At 39.5% G+C, this 23296-nt stretch overlaps 2 protein-coding genes across 9 annotated transcripts in view; one reads left to right on the forward strand and one right to left on the reverse strand.

Annotated features, from left to right (window-relative positions):
- The window catches only part of LOC145983853 (prestin-like), a 327363-nt gene extending 315482 nt beyond the window's left edge, over positions 1-11881 (reverse strand). For all 4 annotated transcript variants that reach the window (XM_083116901.1, XM_083116905.1, XM_083116900.1 and 1 more), the window contains exon 1: positions 11625-11881. The gene's annotated coding sequence lies outside the window, so the exon portion shown is untranslated. The remainder of the gene's footprint in view (positions 1-11624) is intronic.
- CRMP (Collapsin Response Mediator Protein) overlaps positions 1-23296 on the forward strand; it is a 276601-nt gene that overhangs the window by 142657 nt on the left and 110648 nt on the right. The window contains exon 1 of one of the 5 annotated variants that reach the window (XM_083116911.1): positions 20299-20670. The exons of the other annotated variants lie outside the window; for them this stretch is intronic. Within the exon in view, the coding sequence (XP_082973037.1) occupies positions 20611-20670 (60 nt within the window). The 5' untranslated portion in view covers positions 20299-20610. Of the gene's footprint in view, positions 1-20298; positions 20671-23296 lie in introns of those variants that run through there. 5 annotated transcript variants of the gene reach the window in all.

The following is a 23296-nucleotide window of genomic DNA, read 5'->3' on the forward strand; positions in this document are numbered from 1 at the left end:
AATTTCTTTTACAAAGGTAAGAACTCTTGGAGCCACATAAATGGTCTTCAACTATAGACGTGAATGAATCACGTGAATGAATGATGAAATACTTGCCATTTCATATCGAATACTCGGCCAGTAAATTTTATATTGGTACTTTATGAATATCGGTTGGAAGGAAATACCTACATATAGTGTCACTGATTTTCTACTCACCACTTTCGGTTTCTTTCTTTCTGTCTGGTTTTTAATTTTCTCTATCTTCTCCAGACAGTTTTGCAGTAAAGTTTCAGGCATTGTTATACACTAAACAGAACGACAACACACGAACGGTGATGCTACACTGAGACTGACCTAAGGCCAAAGGCATTTGACTGTTCTTTTCTCTACCGCTCCAAAATCATCCATCACGCCAAGTTACGGAAAATAGTGTTGCTAACCATAGTAACAGAATTCACTACAAGGAGTCAAACCTGTATCTTTGAATTTCTTCCCTTACTTTTATCGTACATTTTTCACATGAAAGAATCGAAAGGAAAACGCGACAAAATGTAAATTTCATTGACTCAGGGGTTGAATAATTGAATTTACGAATCTGTAACGTATTTAAGAAATATATAAGGTATTCAAACGCTGAACTGTCAACACTGTGCGCGGAATGTGCTCCCTTGAAGGAGGGCGAGAGGTCAGTTTGACATTTTCCAGATGGCAGTGTCCCTTCCTTAGAGCTGACCAAAGCCTTGTCAAGGGAGCTGGTGTTTCCAGGAAATGACCATGCTGCACATTCCACCCTCCTTCCTTGACACTTTGGTTTTAGTTGATCGAAAGGTCCATTGGACTACGCTTCTTCAGCTACAAATGATTCCTTTCTGTTAATGTTGAAGTATTGTCATTCTATTGTTGATATAAACATCCATATTTACACCCCCCCTGTGGGGGTGGGGTCAGGGGTTTATCCAGGATTTTTCTCTTGGGGGGTGTTGGAAACTTTGGGGGGGGGGTGTAAGTTTGGGGATGTTAAGTAAATATTTTGGACCGTTTCTACTTCAATTTGTTCATAGATGTTTCCAGAGATCAACCCCCCCTTCCCTTCACGTATCATTTCAGTAGAAAAGATATAGTGAGTGCAAAAAGTGTTTGGACACTGCAGTAGTTACGTTAATAATGTATTATCTTGCCGTTCTGGATGATGCTAGGTAAGCGGGATAAAAGTGCAATGGTTCTACCTCAATTTTTTTTTCTTGGCAAAACAACGAAATAAAAATATCAAAACAAACAATCCATGAACAATTATAACAAAAATGCCACAAATTATGGGCACAGGAAGTCTTTGGACACTTAGTAAAAAAAACATTAAAAAGGACATCTGTGAAACACGATCAATAAACCTGGACTACCATATACATACCACTAACCCCTTCAACCTTTGGGCTCGCAGTTGTCAGTTCGCAAGTCTCAGTACCGGCAGTAGCTCTGCGTCATTGAACACGATAGTGCAACATGGGTTCCGGAAGGAGAGAGTTCAGTTTTTTAACGTCGGCAAGTTATCCGGCTTCACAATCAGTGCAAATCAGTAAGGGAAATGTCACGCTTGTCTGGAATTCCTAAATCAACAGTGCACGTGATCATAGATCGCTTTGGCGAAAGAAAAACAGTAGAAAATAAGCTGAGGACTGGACGACCAAGAGTGTTTTCTGTGCAAGACGAACGGTTTATTTTGCGAACTATAAAAAAAGACCCCAAAGCTAGTGCTCCGACGTTGGCTGCAAGCTTTCAAGACCGAGCTGAGCAAGTTTCTTCCAGTACAGTTCGTAATATATGCCGACGAAATGCCTACCATAGACGAGTGGCAAGGAAGAAATTTTGGGTTAGTGCAAAAAACAGAAAGAAACGCCTCGAATTTACCCTATACCACCGCAATTACGATGCAGACTTCTGGAACAAAGTCATTTTTTCGGGCGAAAGCAAATTCAACTTATTTGGGTCGGATGGTAGGCATATGGTATGGCGGCAAAGAAATATAGAGTTGGAGTCGCGAAACTTAATCCCAACTGTCAAACATGGTGGCAGTTCACTCTTATTATGGGGTTGTATGAGTGCTGCTGGGGTCGGCAAGTTTGCATTTCATAGAGGGGACGATGGATCAGTACATGTACATTGATATATTGAAGAATAATTTGAGCGCTAGTGCGGCTAAAATGAACTTGGGTAATGGTTACTTGTTTCAACAGGACAACGATCCTAAGCATACCGCCCTTAATACAAAATTGTGGCTGTTATATAACACCCCAAAACAACTTCACCCCCCCCCCTCAATCCCCAGATCTGAACCCCATAGAAAATTTATGGAGTGTATTAGAGAAAGAGATAAGAAGAAGAAACATATCCAACAAATCCGACCTAAAATTAGTATTGCAGGAAGAAAGGAATGCCATTTCACCTCAGATTAATGCAGATCTGGTTAAATCTGTACCAGACAGGCTCCGGGCAGTGATTCGTGCCAAAGGAAATCCAACAAAATATTAAATGCTTTTGTTTTTGCAGAAAATATGGATAAGAATGGCAAGTGTCCAAAGACTTTTTGTGTTCAAAATATGTGATATTTTCGTTATTATTGTTTATAGATGGTTTATTTTTTATATTTTGTATTTTCCTGTTGTATCAGATAAACAAGTATATGAGGTAGAAAAATGTGGTTTTCATTTCATTCGCCTACCTGCACCCACAACCCTGAGCGGATCCCTTGTTTACGTACCATCAATGGTGTCCAAACACTTTTTACACTCACTGTATGTCAAATGCAGGAAAAGATGGAAAATAGATTTTTGTGATAATGTTAACATTTCAGTCTAACGTTTCGAGTATTGCTCTCCATTAAAGTTCACTTGATTTAATCAATCGTTAGACAAGGGATGACATTGCAAAAGACAAGAGATGACATTGAAAAACACAAAATTTAAACATATTATTACCAGAAACCATTTCATGCAATTCTTAAGCTATTTTTAAAGAAATTAGGAACACTTGCGCAATATTCTCTAACTTTATTTGTATATTTCTTGTCTCGTAGGTGTAAGACGGAGTTCATCTTAGGGGGTGCCCAATTCATCGATGAAATATCAGTGAAAATGCATTGCATGGGTGTGTACGCGCTTTCATGCCTGAATACAAATATAATATGACTCTTTAATAAATCAACACACTGCGAGCGAAGCGAGCAAGAAAATTTTTAGAACTATTTCTTTGCAAACTGATAATGGATATTATTAATTAAACATAGCGACAATACTTTCATTTCACAGTATCCCACGATGTTTACTCTTTACAATCTTGCTTTGCTCGTTCGGCGCCATCTTTAGCTCAGCACATGCCCCCTGGCCCCTCCTGTTTTAGCTTCAGTTAGAAAATATGCATATATATAATTTTAATAGTTCTATGTTGCGAGTGAGTTACAAATTCTGCTGTTGTTTTCAAATCTCTATTTAAACAATGGTTCACAAACTGAAATAAAGTAATGAAACTACGTATATATTTAGAGCATGGTTATGAAGACTTTAAAATATAGTGGGAAGTTGGGATGCTTTATTGATTGATTGATTGATTTAGTTTATTTTACTTCGCGTTTTGTGCCTCATGGCTAATTTGCGAAGATGGGAATGAGTGATGAAATGATGAAATTGATGAATGGACATTCACAAACAACCAAGCCCGACCGGGATTCGAACCCGGGTCCCTTGGCGTCGCGGAAGTTGGAATGCAAGTTCATATATGCTTGGTATTGCTTTTGAACGAAATCGGTCAAGGAATTTCATATTGAAGTCCTATACCCTTACAAAACTTTGGAAAATACTCTTCACGCTGTTCAGAGTTTATCTTTCAAATACTGGACGAGAGACTCTAGGGAATTAGGAGTCATGTGCAGTGGCGTGCCCAGGGGGGGGGGTTGGTGGGGGTTAAAACCCCCCCATTGGTTTCGTCATTTAAAAAAATTCAAAGCAGAAATACATTTTATTTCATAAATCGCCAATATTGTAAAATGTTTACATTTGGCAATGAGAAATGTATTTGCTTCTTCAATTACTTTTGATAATATTGGAGTTGAGTTACAGCAATGCACAAGCATTCATTCATTCCTTAGTCACTGAAAAGGAAGTAGAATTTCCTTCTCAGTATGGTCAAGAAAAGAGCCGCAACCCTTGGAATGCGAACTGAAGGAATCCCTCCTCCCACCCACGATGACCCTCTTAGGAGAATGACCCTCCCTTTCCTGTTACGACAGTGCTGCTAACTTCCCTTTTCTTTCTTTCCCCTTCTTATACCATTTATGCCAGCAGAGCAAAGTTCTGTGAGATTTGAATCACTACAATTAGTAGGCAAAGTAAGTCAAAATCTTATTTCGCACCTGGATGCATATTTATTTCAAAATATCAATAATTATAATAATAATAATAATTGTTGCAGGCAGTAGCGAGGCATGGTTTTATGAAGGAGGCAAGCGATGTTTTGTACAATAGCATGCCGGGAGGGAGGGAGGGATGCGTTATATAGCGCAACTGGCCCAGTCAGTTTCATAAACAAAATAAAAGCAATTAATATGCCAAAATGTTATACGTTTTACTCTTGTGCTCTTTACAAATTAGATATTTTTTTCTCAACCAATTTCCAGCCTTCAGTTTATTGAATTTTCTTGTAACATGTGTGAAAGATCTCACTTGAATTTGTGCGTAAATAATTTAGCAGTTGCCAACACTACTGACACTACTGGTTGCTGTCAACACTGGTGACGTAATTTGAGCTGGACCAAGTTGGATGCATGTTTCAGACATTCGACCGCCCGGTATCTTTGTCCCAAGTCCTGGTGTTCTCTGGGGTTGTAGCGAGTTGCAGTCTGCAAGGTAGCAAGTTGAAGTGGTTGTGTTGTGTGTTACGTTTCTGCGTGTGTAATAGACTTTTGACGTGGAACTAAAGATGGATAGAGAAAAGAGGAGAAATACGTATTAGATTATTTCCAAAAGAAACAAAAAATGGAAGTTGAAGCTTCACCTTCCACAAATAGAACGTCAGAAAAGGTCGATTTAAGTTCAGAGGAATTCCATCCGAATTGCGAGAGTGAAACGTGCGAACTTTCAGACTCTTGATATTCAACAAGAAGGCATAACAGAAGATATTGCAAACCTTGTTGCAACATTATGTCAAGGAACTGTCGAGGTAAGTGACGTTCATTATTTGATAGCAGATATATCCATAGACGGATTTAGAATTGTTTTTCTGGGAGGGCACAGCATGTGCTGTAAGCATACAATCGTGTGTGTGCAGGGGAGGGGGGTGCCCGCGTGTGTTCCCTCAATGATTTCAGGGGCCTCACCGATGGTGGTGTAATCAAAGAGGTCCTGGGTTTGATCCCCTGTGAAGGTGCATTCACAGTGGTACGTATCCCGATTTAAACTTTAAGTCCAGTCCCGATTAACGTATCTGAATATAAAATGGACTTTACAATCATTTACTTTTTGTTTTGTTCACGAACCCTCCAAAAACGATATTACTATCTTATAGATCCACCAAGGCATTTGAAACCCTGGCGTCGGAGCAGTGGCACTAGTGTCGCTAGTTAAAGTCACAGGGAAGCCTGTGGTTCACGTATTTTCCGAGGTCCCAGAAAGCTTGGTGCTGCTATACAGTGTATATGTATGCAACCACATTATAAAATCAGTTTTATTATTTTGTAGGAAAGGGATAAAATTTGTATTACGACACGGGATAGACTAGATAGGCATCCTATTAACTGTAAATATTCCTTACAAATCTTCTGAATATTTCTCTTATACAAACGCAACAAATACAATAAGTAATATACGTGTGCAGTAATAAATTCATTTTCTGAAAGCATCTTTTCTGGCATCAGTGGTCGAAGCTGCCTCCAGTTAAGAAAGTTTCACAAATCATACCCCCAATTAGAATAATTTTCATATTGATCATCCTCCACCTACTGTATTGTCTCCATGTTGATCCATACAAGGATGTACCCCATCGTATTTCCAAAATCGATCAAATATCCCCTCCCTTTTCGGCTACGAATTTCTATTTCGAGCACTGTCTGGCAAGATTTTGTCGGGCTCAGTGACAGATCCTGTGGTGCGGTACTGGGCTTCGGAGGGGAAGGGGGGAGTGGCCCCTTCAACAGTTGGTTTCGCAGTTCCATAACGTTAACATTATACACAATTCCTCTTCATAGACCTAATATGAAAATGAATATGACACATTAATGACACTGTAGTAGAAAATGTTAATTACTGAAGGGGTTCGTATTTGTTTATCGACTGTCAAACAAATGTTTTGACCAATAATATAATAATACAATGCCAAAAATGTACACAATATTTAGCAAATCCATCTCCACAACAAGTACAATGTTGATTGAATTGATGTTTTAAATCCACTTTATGCACAGTAAGGCTAATAGGGACTGGGCCTAAAGTTTAAAGTGAGATCCGAACCACTATTAGCCTCCACCGGGTGGGTATTGAACCTGGAACACCTTGATTACAAGGCGACGACGCTAACACTGAAATGAAACTGTGGTATCGTCATCTTGCAGCAATGCAAACACGTCCAGTAAATGCTCTTGAAGCAATTGATATATGCAGTGAAGTAATATTTCCCTGGGTAAACACACGTTTGCGCATATTATGTACAATCCCGGTAACAACAACATCAAATGATAAATCATTCTCAACTTTGAGACGTTGAAGACCTATCTTCGAAATACCATTTGCGAAGAAAGATTAAATGGGTTAGCTGCTCTGAACATTCACCGGGATATAAAAGTTACTTGTGATGACATATTGTCAGAACTCGCACAGATAACTCGATGCCTAAATTTCAGAATTTAAATTGTTGAACTATGGTACCTTATTTATTACTGTCTTTAAGACATCAAGTAGTCTTAATCTCTTTAATGTTGTTACAATGTTGAGTGTACATATTTTTTGTTTAAAAATTATATTTGAGCAATTAAATATAAAATATTAATAATTTGGAAATATTCAAGCAGGTGCTTTTATATGATGCAATAAAAACATGAAGCATCCATAGCAAATACATTGATTGCGTTCATTGGGGTAAAATCCAAGTATATTAATTATCTAATTTATTACAAGAAATTTGACCTGTGAACTGGAAAATGTATTGGATTCATAACCCCCCCCCCTTACGAAAATCCTGGGCACGCGCCTGGTCATGTGTATCTCTGCCTTAAAAGAAAACTAAAAAACATATGCAAATAAACGTATGGCATGTTAGCTGCAAAGGGAAGGCAAGGAATTTTCACTTCTAAATTGAAGTAATGTTTTATTTTCAATTATTTAAAAATTGAATAGCATTTATTTCACTTTCCAGCACAAAGAGCACAATGAACCAAACAAAATTTTTATCTCTACGTTTTCCAGCAGGTAGTGAGTGGCAAGCACCGTCGTGCCCCCACTGGTGCGCCTGTGGTCAGATATAAATTTGGGACTTAATGTAAATTAAATTTGTTTTTATGTTTAATTCCTTATACTTCATTTGCTTCCTCTTAAAAGTTGCAAAAAATTAAATATGTCATTATGTCAGGGAACCGACTAGCCTACATATAAAGAGGAAGACAATTTTTACTAAATATATATCTTTGCAAACCGACAATAACTTTAATTTAATAGGATGCCAGTCAATTCACAGGTCACCACGACCTTAACGCTTTTCTATTTTTATCTGTTTTGCTTGTTCGACAGCCCATTTGTACTTAACTCCCAGGCAACCACCCCGTGCGAACCCCCCCTTTTTTACAACTCTCTTTCTAATATATAGTTTTTTTACAGAGCTAAGAACTCTTAGAGCTACAAAAATGGTCAATACATCAACTATAGACGTGAATGAATCACTTCGGCTCTTCATGAAATATTTGCCGTTTTATATCGAATACTCTGTCAGTAAATTTTATATTGGTAAAAAAAGGTAAAGTGCTCCCCTGTGCTTAGCACCACGCCATGAAGGCGTATAGGGGGTGTGGGGGTAACGCCCCACACTTCCTTGATCCGGTCGTGAGTGGGGGTGATGTGATCAGCATCACGCCCCTGACCGCCTTTACCCCCCAGGGTTTCCACCAGGTACCCATGTTATTCGACGCTGGGTGGGCGCCGGGGCCGCTTCCAACGTTAGAAAAGTTCACGGATTTGAAGCGGCCGGGGATCGAACCCGGGACTTTATGAATATCCATTGGGAGAAATTATACCTCCATATAGTGTCACTGCCTCTCTACTCACCCCTTTCAGTTTCTTTCTGTCTGATTTCATTCTCTTTGTCAAAATCCCGTATCTTCTTCAACCACTTTTGCAATAAAGTTTCAGACAGTTACACTAAGCAGAACGACAACACACGAACTGAGATGCTACACTGAGATTCTGACCTAAGGCCTAAGGCATTTGACCATTCTTTTCTCTACCACTCCAAAATCATCCATCTCGCCCAAGTTACAAGAAAAAAGTGTTGCTAACCATAGTAACACAATTCACTACAAGAAGTCAAACCTGTATCTTTGAATATCTTCCCTTACTTTTATCGTACATTTTTCACATGAACGAATCGAAAGGAAAATGCAACAAAATGTAAATTTCATTGACTCAGGGGTTCAATTTACAAATCTGTAACGTATTTAAGAAATATTTATTTAGGTATTCAAGCGCTGAACTGTCAACACTGTGTGCGGTATGTCTCCCTGGAAGGAGGGTGAGAGGTCAGTTTTATATTTTCCAGATGGTAGTGTTCCTTCCAAAGCCTTGTCAAGGAAGCTGGTGTTTCCAGGAAATGACCATGCTGAACATTCCACCCTCCAGGTCCATTGGACTACACTTCTGGTAGAGCTACAAATGGTTCCTTTATGTTGGAGTATTGTAATTCTATTACAATTCTATTGTTGATATAAAAATCCATACTTACACCCCCCTACAGGGGGGGTGTTCCACTTTTCTGCTTGGGGGGGTGTTCGTCAAAATTTGGGAGGGTGTTGGGGGGGTGTTAGGGGTGTGTGGATAAATCACTGCGGGGGGTGTTAAACTTTTCTGCTTGAGGGTGTGTTCACCAAAATTTGGGAGGGTGTTGGGGGTGTTAGGGGTGTGTGGATAAATCACTGTTTGCCACGTTTTGGTCCCCTGAAAGATCTTCTCGTTGAAAGTGCATTTTTCAGTTTCGGCTCAGCAGCAACCCAACGTCGCACATTAGATTCGTCAAGTCCATATTTCCTTCCGGCCTCTCTGTTGCTTGTGGCTTTAGCGTAACGAACAACTGCAAGTTTGAAATTTGCATCGTAACTACGCCTTATTCCCAGGCTTGATGATGTCTTCTTCTCCACACGATCGTTCATATTGGCCACAAACCTGTAGATCCGCTTCAAGAAATTAATAGCTGTATAGGCTTAGAGAAGAACGAACACAATCTTAATAAAATCAAAGAGTACGTTATCAAGTTTTTACAATGCCCAGTTAGAAACAACAATGCTATTGTTCCAGTTAGAAACAAACAATGCTATTGTTGGATAACGTTATGGTATCTACAATGCGGCCATTTTCTACATTGCTATTGTTGCATTATCGTTATTTCAAAATGAGAAATCAGCACATTTTTAACAACATATGATTTGACGAAACGTCATATTTTTTTTAAGGTCGCGAATATAAGACGCATCCTAATTTTTCACAATTGAAATTTGGATAAAATGTGCGGCTTATATTCGGGCCAATACGGTATAAATCTGAATTGACTCTTATAGAAAGTTTGTTAGTGGAGCGGAGTTAGCAAGAAAGTTGTTACTAAATCTCTTTCATTACAAATTTACAATATTATTCGACTTGAACGCCAATATTTACAAAGAGCGCCGCATTTAATTTCATTCCTACTTTTTTCCCGTTCGGCGCCCTCTTAGCTTCGGAGCCACTGCTAGCTGCATGGCAAACTAAAAATGTATCCAATCTCCTAATAGAGCTTAGAAACAGTTAATGTGCACAAATATAAAATAGTTACGCTATATCCTTAAAATATATAGTATGTTCGTCACCCCTAATTTCCACATGCGGAATTAATTTTGGGGATGAAGGTTTGTGGATTTCCGCATTTATTTGCCTGTTAGAATGATCAAAGGGTGGGGCTGTGTAAGCACTGTGTGCCCTAGGAAAAGAAAAACAGATTTCCTGCAATATTTGTATAACGTTTACGTTTGTAAGTTTACAAAATACAAAGACTGCAAGAAAGATGTGACCATTTGTCAGTAATTTAGACAATATTTCAAATTCCAGTTTTATTTTAAGTTACTATTGTATAATTTTGGCAAAGCCACTGATCGACGTTCAAACAATATACTGTGCTCATCGAGACCCTGCGGAGGGCCCCTTTAGCCAATTGGGATTTACCTGGAAACGGCCCTCCTGTTCATATAACTTTCTAGTAAGCATCCTAAACTTAGCAAATTGAAATACAGCAGCAGAATGCGAACCAGCCGAAAGCCAGAATTTACGTTTACTTAGCAAGACCCTGAAAGTGATAGGAAATAACGTAGTAGACATAATCAAGCTTTAGACAAATGTCAAAATATCTGCCTTGACGAGGGAGATCGTCAAATAGTTGACTGACGATCTCGACATAGAAAATAGTAAGTTCGAGTCTCGGTTCTTCCACGCATGTCATCAGATAAGCATTCATCTTCACAGTCGCGATTAACTTACAGGCAGTGGAAAAGTGACGTTAAACAACAAAATACAACCAAAATCCACATCAGGGATTTCCTATGTCGATATCTGAGCGTGTCGAATGGTCCACTCAAAAGGTTCTGTGTTCGAGCCTGGTCTGGGCAGGTGTTTTCCTTTGCTACTGTCTCTTCATGAATTTCGTCTGGTCCCGGGTTTGATACCCTGCGGAAGCACATTGCACACGGGTTCGCATCCCACTTAAACTGTAGTTTCAGTCCCAATTAGCCTATCTGTGCATAAAGTGGATTTAAAGGTTCAAATAAATTTCGTCCCCATCATCACAATTAGCCCAGAGGCAGAAATGCAACGTCATAAAAATCATCATTGTGATTAACCTGTCAGGATGAATACAACACAAACAATTTGCATCAACGAATATAGGGGCTCTTGACAGATTGTACTCCCTCCAGAATTACGTCGAAGGTGTACAGAGTGTCAAGATTGCCATAAATATTACCACAAGGAAAATTCTCATTACTACACTATAACACATCTCTGCGAGATAAAAAGCAACAGAAATTGTTCATATGGAACACAACCTTCAAAAATTACACAAAATGTTTCACTAGCGATCGTACGGAGGCCAAGGTACCCGAATGTGTTCATCTTCCCTACTAACTGCAGGCTGATATTGTGGGGTGCAAGTGTTGACATGAAATTCGAATTCACCTCTTCAGTTTTGAAACTAATGCATGTTTCGGGACTGAAACCTCTTATTGTATTAGACTAAAAATAAGTTGTCAGCCAGTCTAAAACTTTAATTCTGTAGTTAATGTCACATAAGGTAATAATGGTAACGTGTTCTACACTACTCTACACAGAAGTATATAATATGATAGAGTCAAAAGAACAAAAAATAATAAACATTACCTATCTGTTCTCGGCTGTGAAAATTCTCTGCACGTCGTTCGACGACCCACCATTGGCTCAAGCTACAAATCCTGCTGCGTGTTCACTTCATGGTACCGGCACTCTATCACGCGAAACATGCATTTGAGAAAAAACAGTTTGACAGTAAAATACACCTGTAACAGCAACAAAATAACGAACATTTTTAAATACACCCAGCGATGACGATACCCTAGCCTAACCAGTCTTTGCTCACTTCAACTGAGTTGCCGCATGTAGAGTGGCGACGGCGCTGTGAGGTGTGTCTCGGGGTGGGACGAATAGCAAGCACCCAGTGCTGTTCTTCACCGAAAGGAAAGAAAGGAAAATAGTTTCTTTCAACCTCCCAAAAACATTGTTTACAATGGGGATGCAAACGAACTTATCACTTATGTTGTAATTAAGTACTACATTCCTGCAAGATCTTTCTATTCTATCCAACGAAACAAAATAAAATATCACATTATTTTCGTTCTTGAGAGAAACGAAATAATGAAATTTAACTTCAATGCCTTCGTTATACTCACTCTATTCATATTTTCCTTGACATCACTTTCTACCTTTCTAGGATAATGTCGGCGATGAATGAGGATTGCGCAAACTTGATGATGGGACACGAACACGCACCTATTCATTCCTTACCTAAGATTTAAACATAAACACCTGGTATTCTATCGTAATCCGCCACACAGACCGGCTTCGTACGTATTGTGCAAGCCGGCCTACGTGGTGGCATCAGGCGCTACGAGGCCATGGGTCCCAGGTTCGAACCCTGGTCAAAGCAGGGATGCATCATTGTGTTTGTTCTGTCGTCAATCCCACCCGTCCATCACATCGCCATCGTCGTCATTAACCCGAAAGATGGAAAACGACGTAAAATAACCATTCTAGAAACGAAACATTTTGTAGATTATTTCGTATTTCAAAACTACGAGCATGGTTGCCTTCAAATGCATTTCTAGGCATAGACGTTTTGAGTGGGTGGGCAAAACCTGATGTTTATGATGGTAGATAAAGATATAAGTCTCAGTTAATTAGTTTTTCTGCAGAGCAACTGAGATAAGAAATGAGTTAGCCTAGTTTCAAGACGAGTATAAACCAGGCCAGGACCTAATGTACCCAGGAGTAGCTATCTAGGGAGTCGGTGGTCAGCTTGCATTGCACGTTTTTTCCCCTTCAAATTAGTGAGTATGAAAAGAAAGGTAAAGTGTCGTACATTGCACACACACACATAGTTGAATTTACGCAGTATATAAATGCATACATGATTGAAATACGCCCGCTACAAAATCCTCCAATCCCGAACAATCCCTGAAATGTGTGCGAAAATTTAATTTTTTCATCGCTCACTCTCCTGCAGGCCTATTCTTTTCGTCTGAAGTCCAACAATGAGCGCAAAAGGGGAATTGCAGTGGCGTTAGAATCCCCCCTTTGGACTTAATTTTTCTGAAGAAAATAAACCAATATAATAATTTTGTTACATTTTCTTATCAGATATATTTTTGGAGGAAAAAACCATTGGTGTGTTTATGATTACAATCCATTTTCGTTCGTCGTTGTACCCAGTAGAAAAAGTGCCACGGAAGCCTTTGTGAAGCTTTACTACTATCTGCTAATAATAGTACGCATATATTATTTCTTATATTCGACACTTGCTTATATGGGAAATATATATATTCAGCCTTCGACCGCGTGACATTTTAATTGAATGAACAATTTTTCCATGTTATAAATTGCCTCTGAAGCATACGATTGTGTTTGCAAGCACAGTTTTCCATAAACGTTTCGAATTCGTGTCACATCGATTGAGCATATGCGTTCAACTTCGATTTTCCTCTCGTCGATTGATGTGAACAATTCATTATTTAGCAACGCTCAAACGGACACGAAGAAGTCATAATAAATTCTCTTCTCTTCAACCGTTCTCATACCTGTTCATTTCGTCTCACTAATTCATGTAACCTCAATTCGAATTACAGGTTGATAATGAACAGGATGTCATTTCCTCCGTGTTTATGGGAAATACTCACTGTTGGAAACAGCCGGGGTATATATCAGTGGAAACACTTGCGGTCTTCACAGACGCTTTCGGTATTCTGCTGCTTTCGGACCACGGCGGGACTGAGTGAAGTTCATCGGGTGTCGGATGTGGGCTCCAGTGGGACAAGTGCCGATACATTTGAAGGTTAGAGTTATTTGAAGCGGTTACACGAACAATTGTAACAAGCAAGCAGAAAATTCCACAGAAACGGCACTATATTCAGCCATATTGCATTTGTAACAAGTTGTTGTTCCAAGAGGAAGTTGCGCGTCGCAGAGAAGACTTTTGTGTATCCATTAAAGGCACAATTAAGAGAAAACTGCCGTTGTTAGGGGACTTGTTGATAAACACACTGAATCCCTCTCCTGCGAGACAACCTTACATTAGAAATTAGAAATTCTTTATTGATGGGCGAAGTTCAGCCTGTGGCTGCTCTACCACTACTATTGTGCATTGCCTTTTGATTTTTACTTTCGCCTGGCTTGTCTGCATATATATATAAATTATAAGAATGTTATTGTATGTGTTGCTGATTTCATGACAGCAGCAATATTGACCTTCCTGACTGTATGTCACCACAGTATCATATTCTCTAAACTACGAACAACACTTTTCCGCTTTACATCTCTGTTGGTTGAAACGCCGTTCGTGTGACAGCTTCATTTAATTAGAGGAAGTAAGCATAAAAAGAAAACAAATTTTTAGTTACGAGTAGGAATGATATAGTGTGATTTTTAAAAATTAATTCGTTTCATTATTAGATAACAATGGATATAAATGTTGAAATGGAAGTGGACTTTAAGAGAACTAGGAATGTTTTTGTTTTGAAAACAGTAACATTCGAGCACAAAAATAAAAATTATATTAATACTCGAAGAATGCAGGAGACCACAGAGTAGTTAATAACAATAAATTCAAATACATCACGCCTCAAGTACAGAGTGTCGCAACCCTAAGTTTAGTCGCTTATAACACCAGGTACGAAATATTTACGCCTTGCGGATCCTCGTGCATTGATATATATATTTTTAATATTTTATTGCCAGTTTACTCCACACACCAAATTCTAGAAATGAATTAATGGCACAAATCAGAATGTGCGCCACCCCTAAACACACAAACAGAATGTCGATTTCGGTCTAGAAAAATAGATAAGAAATAATATCAGGGTTATAATTCGACGTATCGCGAGCAATAGGAGCCAAGTGCAGCACTTGATGGATTTGGGAATAGCTATGTTTGGGAACAATACAGAAGAGTGATATTTCATTAATATATGATCTTGGTTGGTACCCATACGGTCCCAAATTTTGTCCGCAGACGTATGCAACGCGTGCTCCGATACTGGCCATACAATCGCATGTGAAATCATAAGGTACATACCTGAACCCAATATGGCCCAGTACCCAATATAGCCTATTTGCTCTTTCCAAGTAGTTACGTGGTGAATTCGACAGATGACGTTAGTATGTCATTTAGACTGTCCGAATGACGTGATTGAACCTGTTGGCTGTACATAGGGAGTGCAGTAACTTGAGGACAAAGAAGCGAAATAGCTGGAACTCATGGTTGTGTTCTGTGTGATGTAATATTGCCTATGTAAGTTATTATTTACTATATCTTCCATAATTGTCCATCACCATGTTCGTGCACTTTATTTGACCCAATAAGAGCTTCAAGAATTAAGAGAAAACTGAAAACAAGCTGTGGATAACCTCTGCACCAGAATACATAAAAATCCATCGCTTAAAACACACAGGATGTAAGAGAAAAATTAATGGAAATAGTCATTTACAGTTTGCACGGTAATACTCATGGATCCCACTGTACATATTATGATAGCTCATAATTTGTACTTTACAACACTGTACTTAGTTTAGACTTCAACCTAAAGTTTTGTTTTAAAGGAAGGAAAAACGAACATTGCGTAAGAAGGTAGACTCAATATGGCCTACACAGAAATATATCGTAAAGGACATGTGCAACCTTTCTGACTTTGTACACCTTTAGAAACAATCGCGAACCTTAGGTAGGCCATATTGGGTTCAGGTCAGTGGCGTGCCCAAGGGGGGGTGGTTGGTGGGGGATACAACCCCATCCCTTTGGCCCAGTATTCCTAAAAGAAAGAACATCAAATGCAGGAAAAGATAGCGAAATGAGGGCTGACTACCAAACCCCCTCCTTTCGAAAATCCTGGGCACGCCACTGGTTCAGGTACCTTACATTTGCTCTGAAGTACGACTTCTGAAAGTGTTCTTGGTTTCACCTGTCTGTCTGTCGTGGATTAGCTTTAAACCCCTTCACCATTAAATCTAGAATCAAGGGAGACATATCTCTGTACTCGAGTGTATACTCTATTGGTTGTCAAGTGCAACAAACTTTACAGTTAAAAGTATAATTGTAATTTATGGTTGTTCATGCGATTACGTAGTCAATCACTGGATGCATGTTGCCTGCATCTTCAGACAAAATCCTGTAGTACAACTATTGATTCCAACCAACATTACCCCACTCAAATATATATATATTTTTGCTTCGCCTATAAAATTGATGTTCGCAAACCCATGACAATATTTATATCAAGGATTACTGTTATTATTATTGATGCTTTTATTCCAGTAGCCAAACTAACCGCTTTGATGAAAATGATGAATAATCGATGGTGGTTAATCATACCAATATTTTTGATTACTCGAAATTAATTCGTTCAGATGTCAGTCCTCATTGTTAATTATTTATTCTTCACAGAGGAAAAATTGCTTTATCCACCTCTGAAAAATATGGACAGATGAAAATCTGGAAAAGTAGCCTCTAACACTGCAAATCTATTATAGAGTCGTGACAACATTTTCAAGTAGGTCTCCAATTAGTTTTTGTGAATCCAATCTAAGAAAAATATATTATCTAAAGAGGCATTGTACCTTTAACAATTTACTTTTTACTTATATTATACAATATCAAACATTTCGAAAGTACGTGTTTATACCTAATTCTCGACGATAAAATAAGATATTTTCATACCAAAAGTTCAAACATGACCTACATTACAAACGCTTTTGTAGCCATTAATTAGGGGCAAGCAGAAAGGCCAAATGAAACGCCTAGAGTGGATGACCCAGTTGTGATCGCTTACGTGTGAACACTTAACACCTAATAATTCTCTTTATGCCAAAAAATCACATGTTCTAATTACCCGAGGCAACTGCGTAATCATGACCTTATTTAGATAGCCCTTCTTTTGAGTATTTAAATCAATGTAATTAAGAATATTTATTCACTATAAGTGATTCCGTTTTGATTATTAATATTTAATGCTCGGTGTGTTTGGGAGAACAACGAAAACATGCTGAATATATTTCTCTCACGGACATTGAATGTTATTGACGTAGGATAATGCATATTAATTTTTTGCTTGTCAAGCTATGGGCTAGTATAACGTATTGTCTGCTTTTATCTATGGTGCAGATCCACGGGGTGTGCCCTTCCAACTGCTAGTTTTTCGATATGTTATTGTGCCTAATCTCCAAACTTAACAGGCTCGAGGAAATTGTTTAAAGTTTGATTTAAGCCCATTTTATGCTCATCGGAACTATACATACAGTGTAAATTTGGATCCTAACCACTGTGCAATATGCCTCAAAAGGGGAAGACCCTTAAGATAATTGTTTTCTTTGTTTATTCACTTTACTCCTTTCATCTGATCGTTCATTTAACATGGAAAATTATGAAAACGGCATACAATAATAACCTTCTTCTAGCCCTCAATTCTATTTTTCGAAAGTAATACCCTAATCACTAAAAAATGGAAGTCAACTTGGTTCCTGTTTACAGTATTAATCTTATATATAAATGCAAATGTAACTTAACAATTGATTCTCGGTGAGGAGAGGCACACTAGTTAAATTCGCCCCTGGATCCGCCCCTGTATTTCAGTCAGCATGTAATTCATTATAGGTAAGTTGTATCTTGATGTGTTTAACTATATCGTTGGTCTATGGTGGGTGTGAGAGTGATGGGGGTGGGGGTCCTTTGACTGCTAATCTTCTGTGGAGGGGATTATACAATACCCCGATGCTTCAAGAGAAGCTACTGGAATGCACACACCTGTACTGGGACTTTCTCAAATACCACCCTGCAAGTGTGCACGGAGTCGGAATAGCACCTGTGTACCTCTGCAGTAAGTTGCCAATAATAATAATAATAATAATAATAATAATAATAATAATAATAATAATAATAATAATAAAGAAATATTGCGCCGCCCCGGTGACCGAAAGCATGAGTAGTCGACTAACTACTGACGATCTCACCTACGAAGGTTCTGGGTTCCGGGTACGGCCAGAGTGGGGCCTCCCCGATGGCGTAGTGGTAACGTCGTCGACTTGTAATCAAGGGGTCCCCGGTTCGATACTCGGTTACAGCGCCTTGAATAAAGTAGTGTGGCAAACGCGCATAGTTCTGCGCTCTCTGGCTGGTTCCACTCGAAAATGATCCGCTAGAGGCGCTGGTGTTGACCCCGGTGCTTGGTGTTCGACTGCTTATAATGGAAGTAAATGGAGTTTTCGCTGCAACGTCTGATTCTTTTACATGAAGCATTTCTATGAATGTGATAATTGCTATGATATTTGGTACAGTGGTCGCGAAGATATTAACGAACATTCTAGACAGTCGACCACGTCTTGTTATCGTCATACTTTCGTTAATAATACGGGAGAAAAAAATACGCGTGGAATGCTCTTGGCATCTAAATTTTTGTGTATGAATTAGGTTCATTATTATCATCATCATCATTTATTTTAAAGATATACACACTGAAGCATTTGTATTTCGGATATTTACTGTCTCTTTTCTTCCGCTTTAAACTAATCGCGGCGATGATGATAATGATGATTGCATGAAACGACAAGGGGAACCCCACAAAACTTTCTTAGTGCCATCGACATGAGTGTAAGGCAACTTTCAAAGCAATGGGACAAGCGACACGGGATGTTCACACTGTCACACTAGTGACACACACTTCCAGACTGTAAAATAGCATTCATTGCACATGAGGGTCCAACAACAGCAAACGACACGTTCATATGGCGTATTCGCGTGCTACTTGTTACTTCGGTCGGAAAGCTCCTTAAAGGAAGGATACTCAGACCGAAGCGACGCGCTACAGGGGGAGTTCCCAACTAAGTGACAAGCGACATGGTGCCTTCAGTCTATTAGCAAGCGTTGCTTGCGAACAACAGATAGACGACACGATAAACCGCACATTACAACAACAGATCTAGGCGACACGATAAGCCACACGTGTCGCTTTGTCGCTTCTGCGTCGCTCAAACTCGGCCATTTCCTCAATAGCTTGCAACATGTTGCCGTGGTTTGTTGTTCGCGCATACGCGATGCAATGAGTGTCTTGCTTTAGTGAGATTACGCACCAAAGCGACAAGCGGCACGCGACACTTATCTCTTGAGGATTTCACCAACCGAACGCTGGCCTGTGGTTCCCGTCATGCCGCTACGATGTGAAATGTTGCTCTTGATTGGCTCCTTTCCAAGCAACATGTGTCGCTTCGGTATGAAAGTTTTCTTGGACCGAATGACCCGTGTCGGTTTGGTGTGAAATCCTCGTATCGTTTGTCGCGTGTCGCTTTGGTCTAAAATCTCCTTGAGGAAACGGTGCAGTCAGAGCTTGTGTCCCTACGGTTTGAAAGGCTGCATTGATTTCCGACTGCTCGCTTTCAAGCGACACTTGTGGTTTGTCACCTGGGTATGAATCTCTCAGGATACTATTTATATTCTAATAACATAGAAAAATAAACTCTAATACACAGTCCAAGACCTGACGTCCGGAATCACATTGCGATGTTTCTTCTTGTGTTACGCACGCATGCTATTTATTTATTAATTTTATTTTACTTTTCTTTCCAAATTAATGTCATTTCGTGACTGCAAATCACTCCACAAATATAACTGTTTCCATCAATTCACGTACCGCCTTTCGAGACAAACAAATCTACATCATATTCATATATTCAAAAAACTAACTAAGCCGCATTACTTTCATAAGAAAATTAGTACCGACATTGATAGCACTGCCATCTACGTTTCTCATCCGTCGGCGGAACCAGTTTCTTGGGTGCTACGTTATTCAAGGCGCTGTAACTCGGAGGAGTCACATTGCACAGTGCTTTGTATTCCGCTGTAGGTCCAGTCCCGATTATTCTATCTATGCACAAAGTGGACATCATTTTATGCTCCTTTGCTGGTGACCCTTTGTCAGTTTCTTCTAATAATTATTCATCCACTACCGGCTTCCGTGAAGTGGTTAGCGTAACGCGTAGAGAACCCAGAAGTCCCGGGTTCGAACCTTGGGGTAACTACGCATCGAAAAGTATTCTGCTACTGTATGAGCAATTTTAGAATTCACGTCTCTGGTAGCATGCAGTTTTACAAATGTGCGCCATAATATACGGTGAACGGGGGAAGCCTGCGATACAGATCATATATCCGCCTGCGAGGTCTGTGCTCGGTGCCGGGCCTTCGATCTGCGTGCGCCCTCTCCCCGCACGCTGCTGCCCCCTGTCGGTTGTGGCAGGAGCACGCTTGCGCATGCGTATGCTAACGGCGAATCGAGCCAGATGCAGGCGAGGCAAGGTTAGCTGATTTTGAAAAACGTTCTGCCTGTTATCGAAGGTTTGGAAACGTGCAAGAGATATAGGCATTTTCGTTTACTGTTCGTGTACTGTGTAACAAGTGCTAGGAGCTTCTGATGGTGGTTTTTGTTTCTGCGTTTGGTTCACATCCAGAAACCCTCACGTAAGCCGGTTTTGCCAGTGTTGTGTGAATAGTGCGTAAGACGAGCCGACAGTGACCTCTGCGATACCAGGCAACAACGCGGTCATTAGAAAATTACTTCAAATCCGACTCTATTAGTGCATGTCGAACAACAGATTCTCGATGGGGACACCAGTGAAGAAAGTGCCTATTCATCTCCAGGTTAGTCTTTTTTATCTGTCTAAATCGGTACAATATATCCAACTTAAAATAGCCGTTTGTTGAATAAATTATCATGGAAAACTACTGTGCGTAGGAATGAGCACAACACAAAAATACTTGCAGTAGGGGAACATTTTTATCTTGTTCAAATTGTTTCTGCAATAGATCTGTACTTTTACTTAGTGGGGTCAGAGAATATATTACAAAATCTGTTTCAGACTTTGCCAGTATAGGGTCTTTGAAACTTCATTTGTACTTTCATTCATATTCAAGGGTTCCCGGGTTCAGTTCCCATTCAGATGTTCGGAACTCCCTTAACTGGGCATCTAGATCTATTTGGACCAACTATGTACAAGTTGATTTCATCTTCTTCCTTCTTGCACCTTCCCTCGACGGCAGTAGTAGAAGTTGCCATTGAAAATTTGCTATTATAATCCACTTATCGCCGTAGAGTTAGGCAACACACATAACGCCCTTGCAGGGAAGCGAGTATTTCAGGATCAAGGTGTCCCATTTTTATTACCGGCGATTGTACGATATGTTTGTTTTAAATCCAGTTTATGCACATATGTGCTAATCGGGACTGGACATACAGTTTAAAGTGGAGTCTGAAACACCATGTGCTTCCGCCGGGTATCAAACCCGGGACCCCGTGATTACAAGGCGATGGATGGCGGTTCAATCAACTACGCCATCGGGTAAAGTCGAGTCCAAATGGAAAGCTTCATTTCGGAGAGAGAAGTTCACGTATTTACAGAAACATTTTATTGTAAAAGAGAAATGTTAATTTTTAATCATCATTATTTACCATGAGACATGAAACTTTTGTTCGCAAAACGATCGATACTCAGGAGAGAGAAATGATTGATTGATTTATTTTACTTCGCTTTTTGTGCCACTTTTGGCTAATTTGAGAAGATGGGGATGAGTGATGATTTGATGAATGGATACTCACAAACACCCAGGCCCAGACCGGGATTCGAACCCGGGACCCCTGGCGTCGTAGCGTGATGTGCTAACCACTCCGTCGGCGAGAGAGAAATGATTGTTCAAATATTAACATAATTTGAACTGCGGTAACTGGTCTGTATCTGCACTTTCTCCCTGCCTTTCCTAAGAAACAGACGGCGTAGTAGGAGGTATTGTGGAATCAATTACCGCAGATCCATGAAAGCAAGTGAGTTTCACGATAAAGCTGGAAAATCAAGTGTAATTATTAATCGAAATTGACTAATTTCAAACTACCGCGCTAGGAATTTTTCTTTATGTGTTTATACATGGCACTTGAAAATTTTCAAATCCAGTTCTATTTTTTAAAAAATAATTAAAGTTAAGGAAATTTCCATTACTTTTTTTTTTACAAACATTACGAGTACAGTATATGTTTTTCGTGTTTATGTGTTTTCTGTATCACGTGTATCATTAAATCAGAAAAATAATAATACATTTTTGCACTGTTGCTAGACAAATTTTCAAATCTGCAATCATATGGTATATTCGACCATACTTATTTGTGTTGTTACCAGTAGAGCCTTCTTTAGGAAGGCCACTCCGGTGTAAGAATTAATTACTTTTAATCCAATCTTGTATTAATAAATATTTTAAGGCTACATTTAAAAATGTGTAGTATTTTCTTAGTCAGATTCATGGCTCTCTTACTGCATATTTGCAAAAGAAAATAAAATAAAAACAGGATCCTGGGGAAAAAGGGGCTGGCGCCTGAATTATGTTTAGTTTTGTCTACCCTTGGTCATAGGAATGAATATTTTCTCTGACCCACTAACCGTAGGCTAGGGGTCACGCAAGTTCGCACACATTAGTCCTCCTACACAGCTAGCATCCAGAGTCACACCCTTCTCCCATCGTTTTATGCAGCTGTGCAGACCTTCTAATATAACTCAGCACTTTAGGACTAAATCCAGGACAGCACCTCATTAATTAGTGTGCTAACCACTCCGTCGCGGGGGTCGGCTTCAAGAAGATTCGAGACTTTCTCTTCGAACTCGAGACCAGAACTAGGCAGGCTTTTTTATTCACGAGGACAGACTAGACAGTGTCGTGTCTTCTTGTCTCGGTACCATCCTTAAAGCTATGAAAAAAATGGCAGTTTTTTAAAATTTCGTTTCATGGATCTTACACGGTATTCGAAACCGCATTATGATGACGACTACACCACAGAGGCAGGCTGCTCCAGTTTCTCGTGACTACTGCTACAGTTGAAAAAAAAATGCTTTGGCTTGAGTACATTACATCGTTTACGTTGCCTATGGAAAAGAAGTAAATTTTACTTCTTTCTGGCGTTTTCGTAATATTAAGCACTGATTCGGTCCCTTTTTAATGAAAAATTAAAATAAGAACAAATTTACATTATCCTCCGTTTTGATAGTGAAGTTTGATACAGAAAGCGTCTGTATTCAACACTACATTTGAAGTTTATACAAAGAAGTTAATCTTTGAAATGACAGAAAGGATTAGGTGACCACGACTTTTCATGGGAGCAACGACTCACTTCCCCAGCTTCTCCAGGGATTGCGCTCCAGACGCGAACTGGTCGAAAGACAGGGGTAAGGCCAAGGAAATGGAGAATGTACCTCTCGCGAGTAGGAAAGCAACGGGATATGCTCGA

Source organism: Lepisma saccharinum, chromosome 2 (genome assembly GCF_977018435.1).
Source record: "Lepisma saccharinum chromosome 2, izLepSacc3.1, whole genome shotgun sequence".
In the NCBI taxonomy this organism is placed as follows: Eukaryota; Metazoa; Arthropoda; class Insecta; order Zygentoma; family Lepismatidae; genus Lepisma; species Lepisma saccharinum.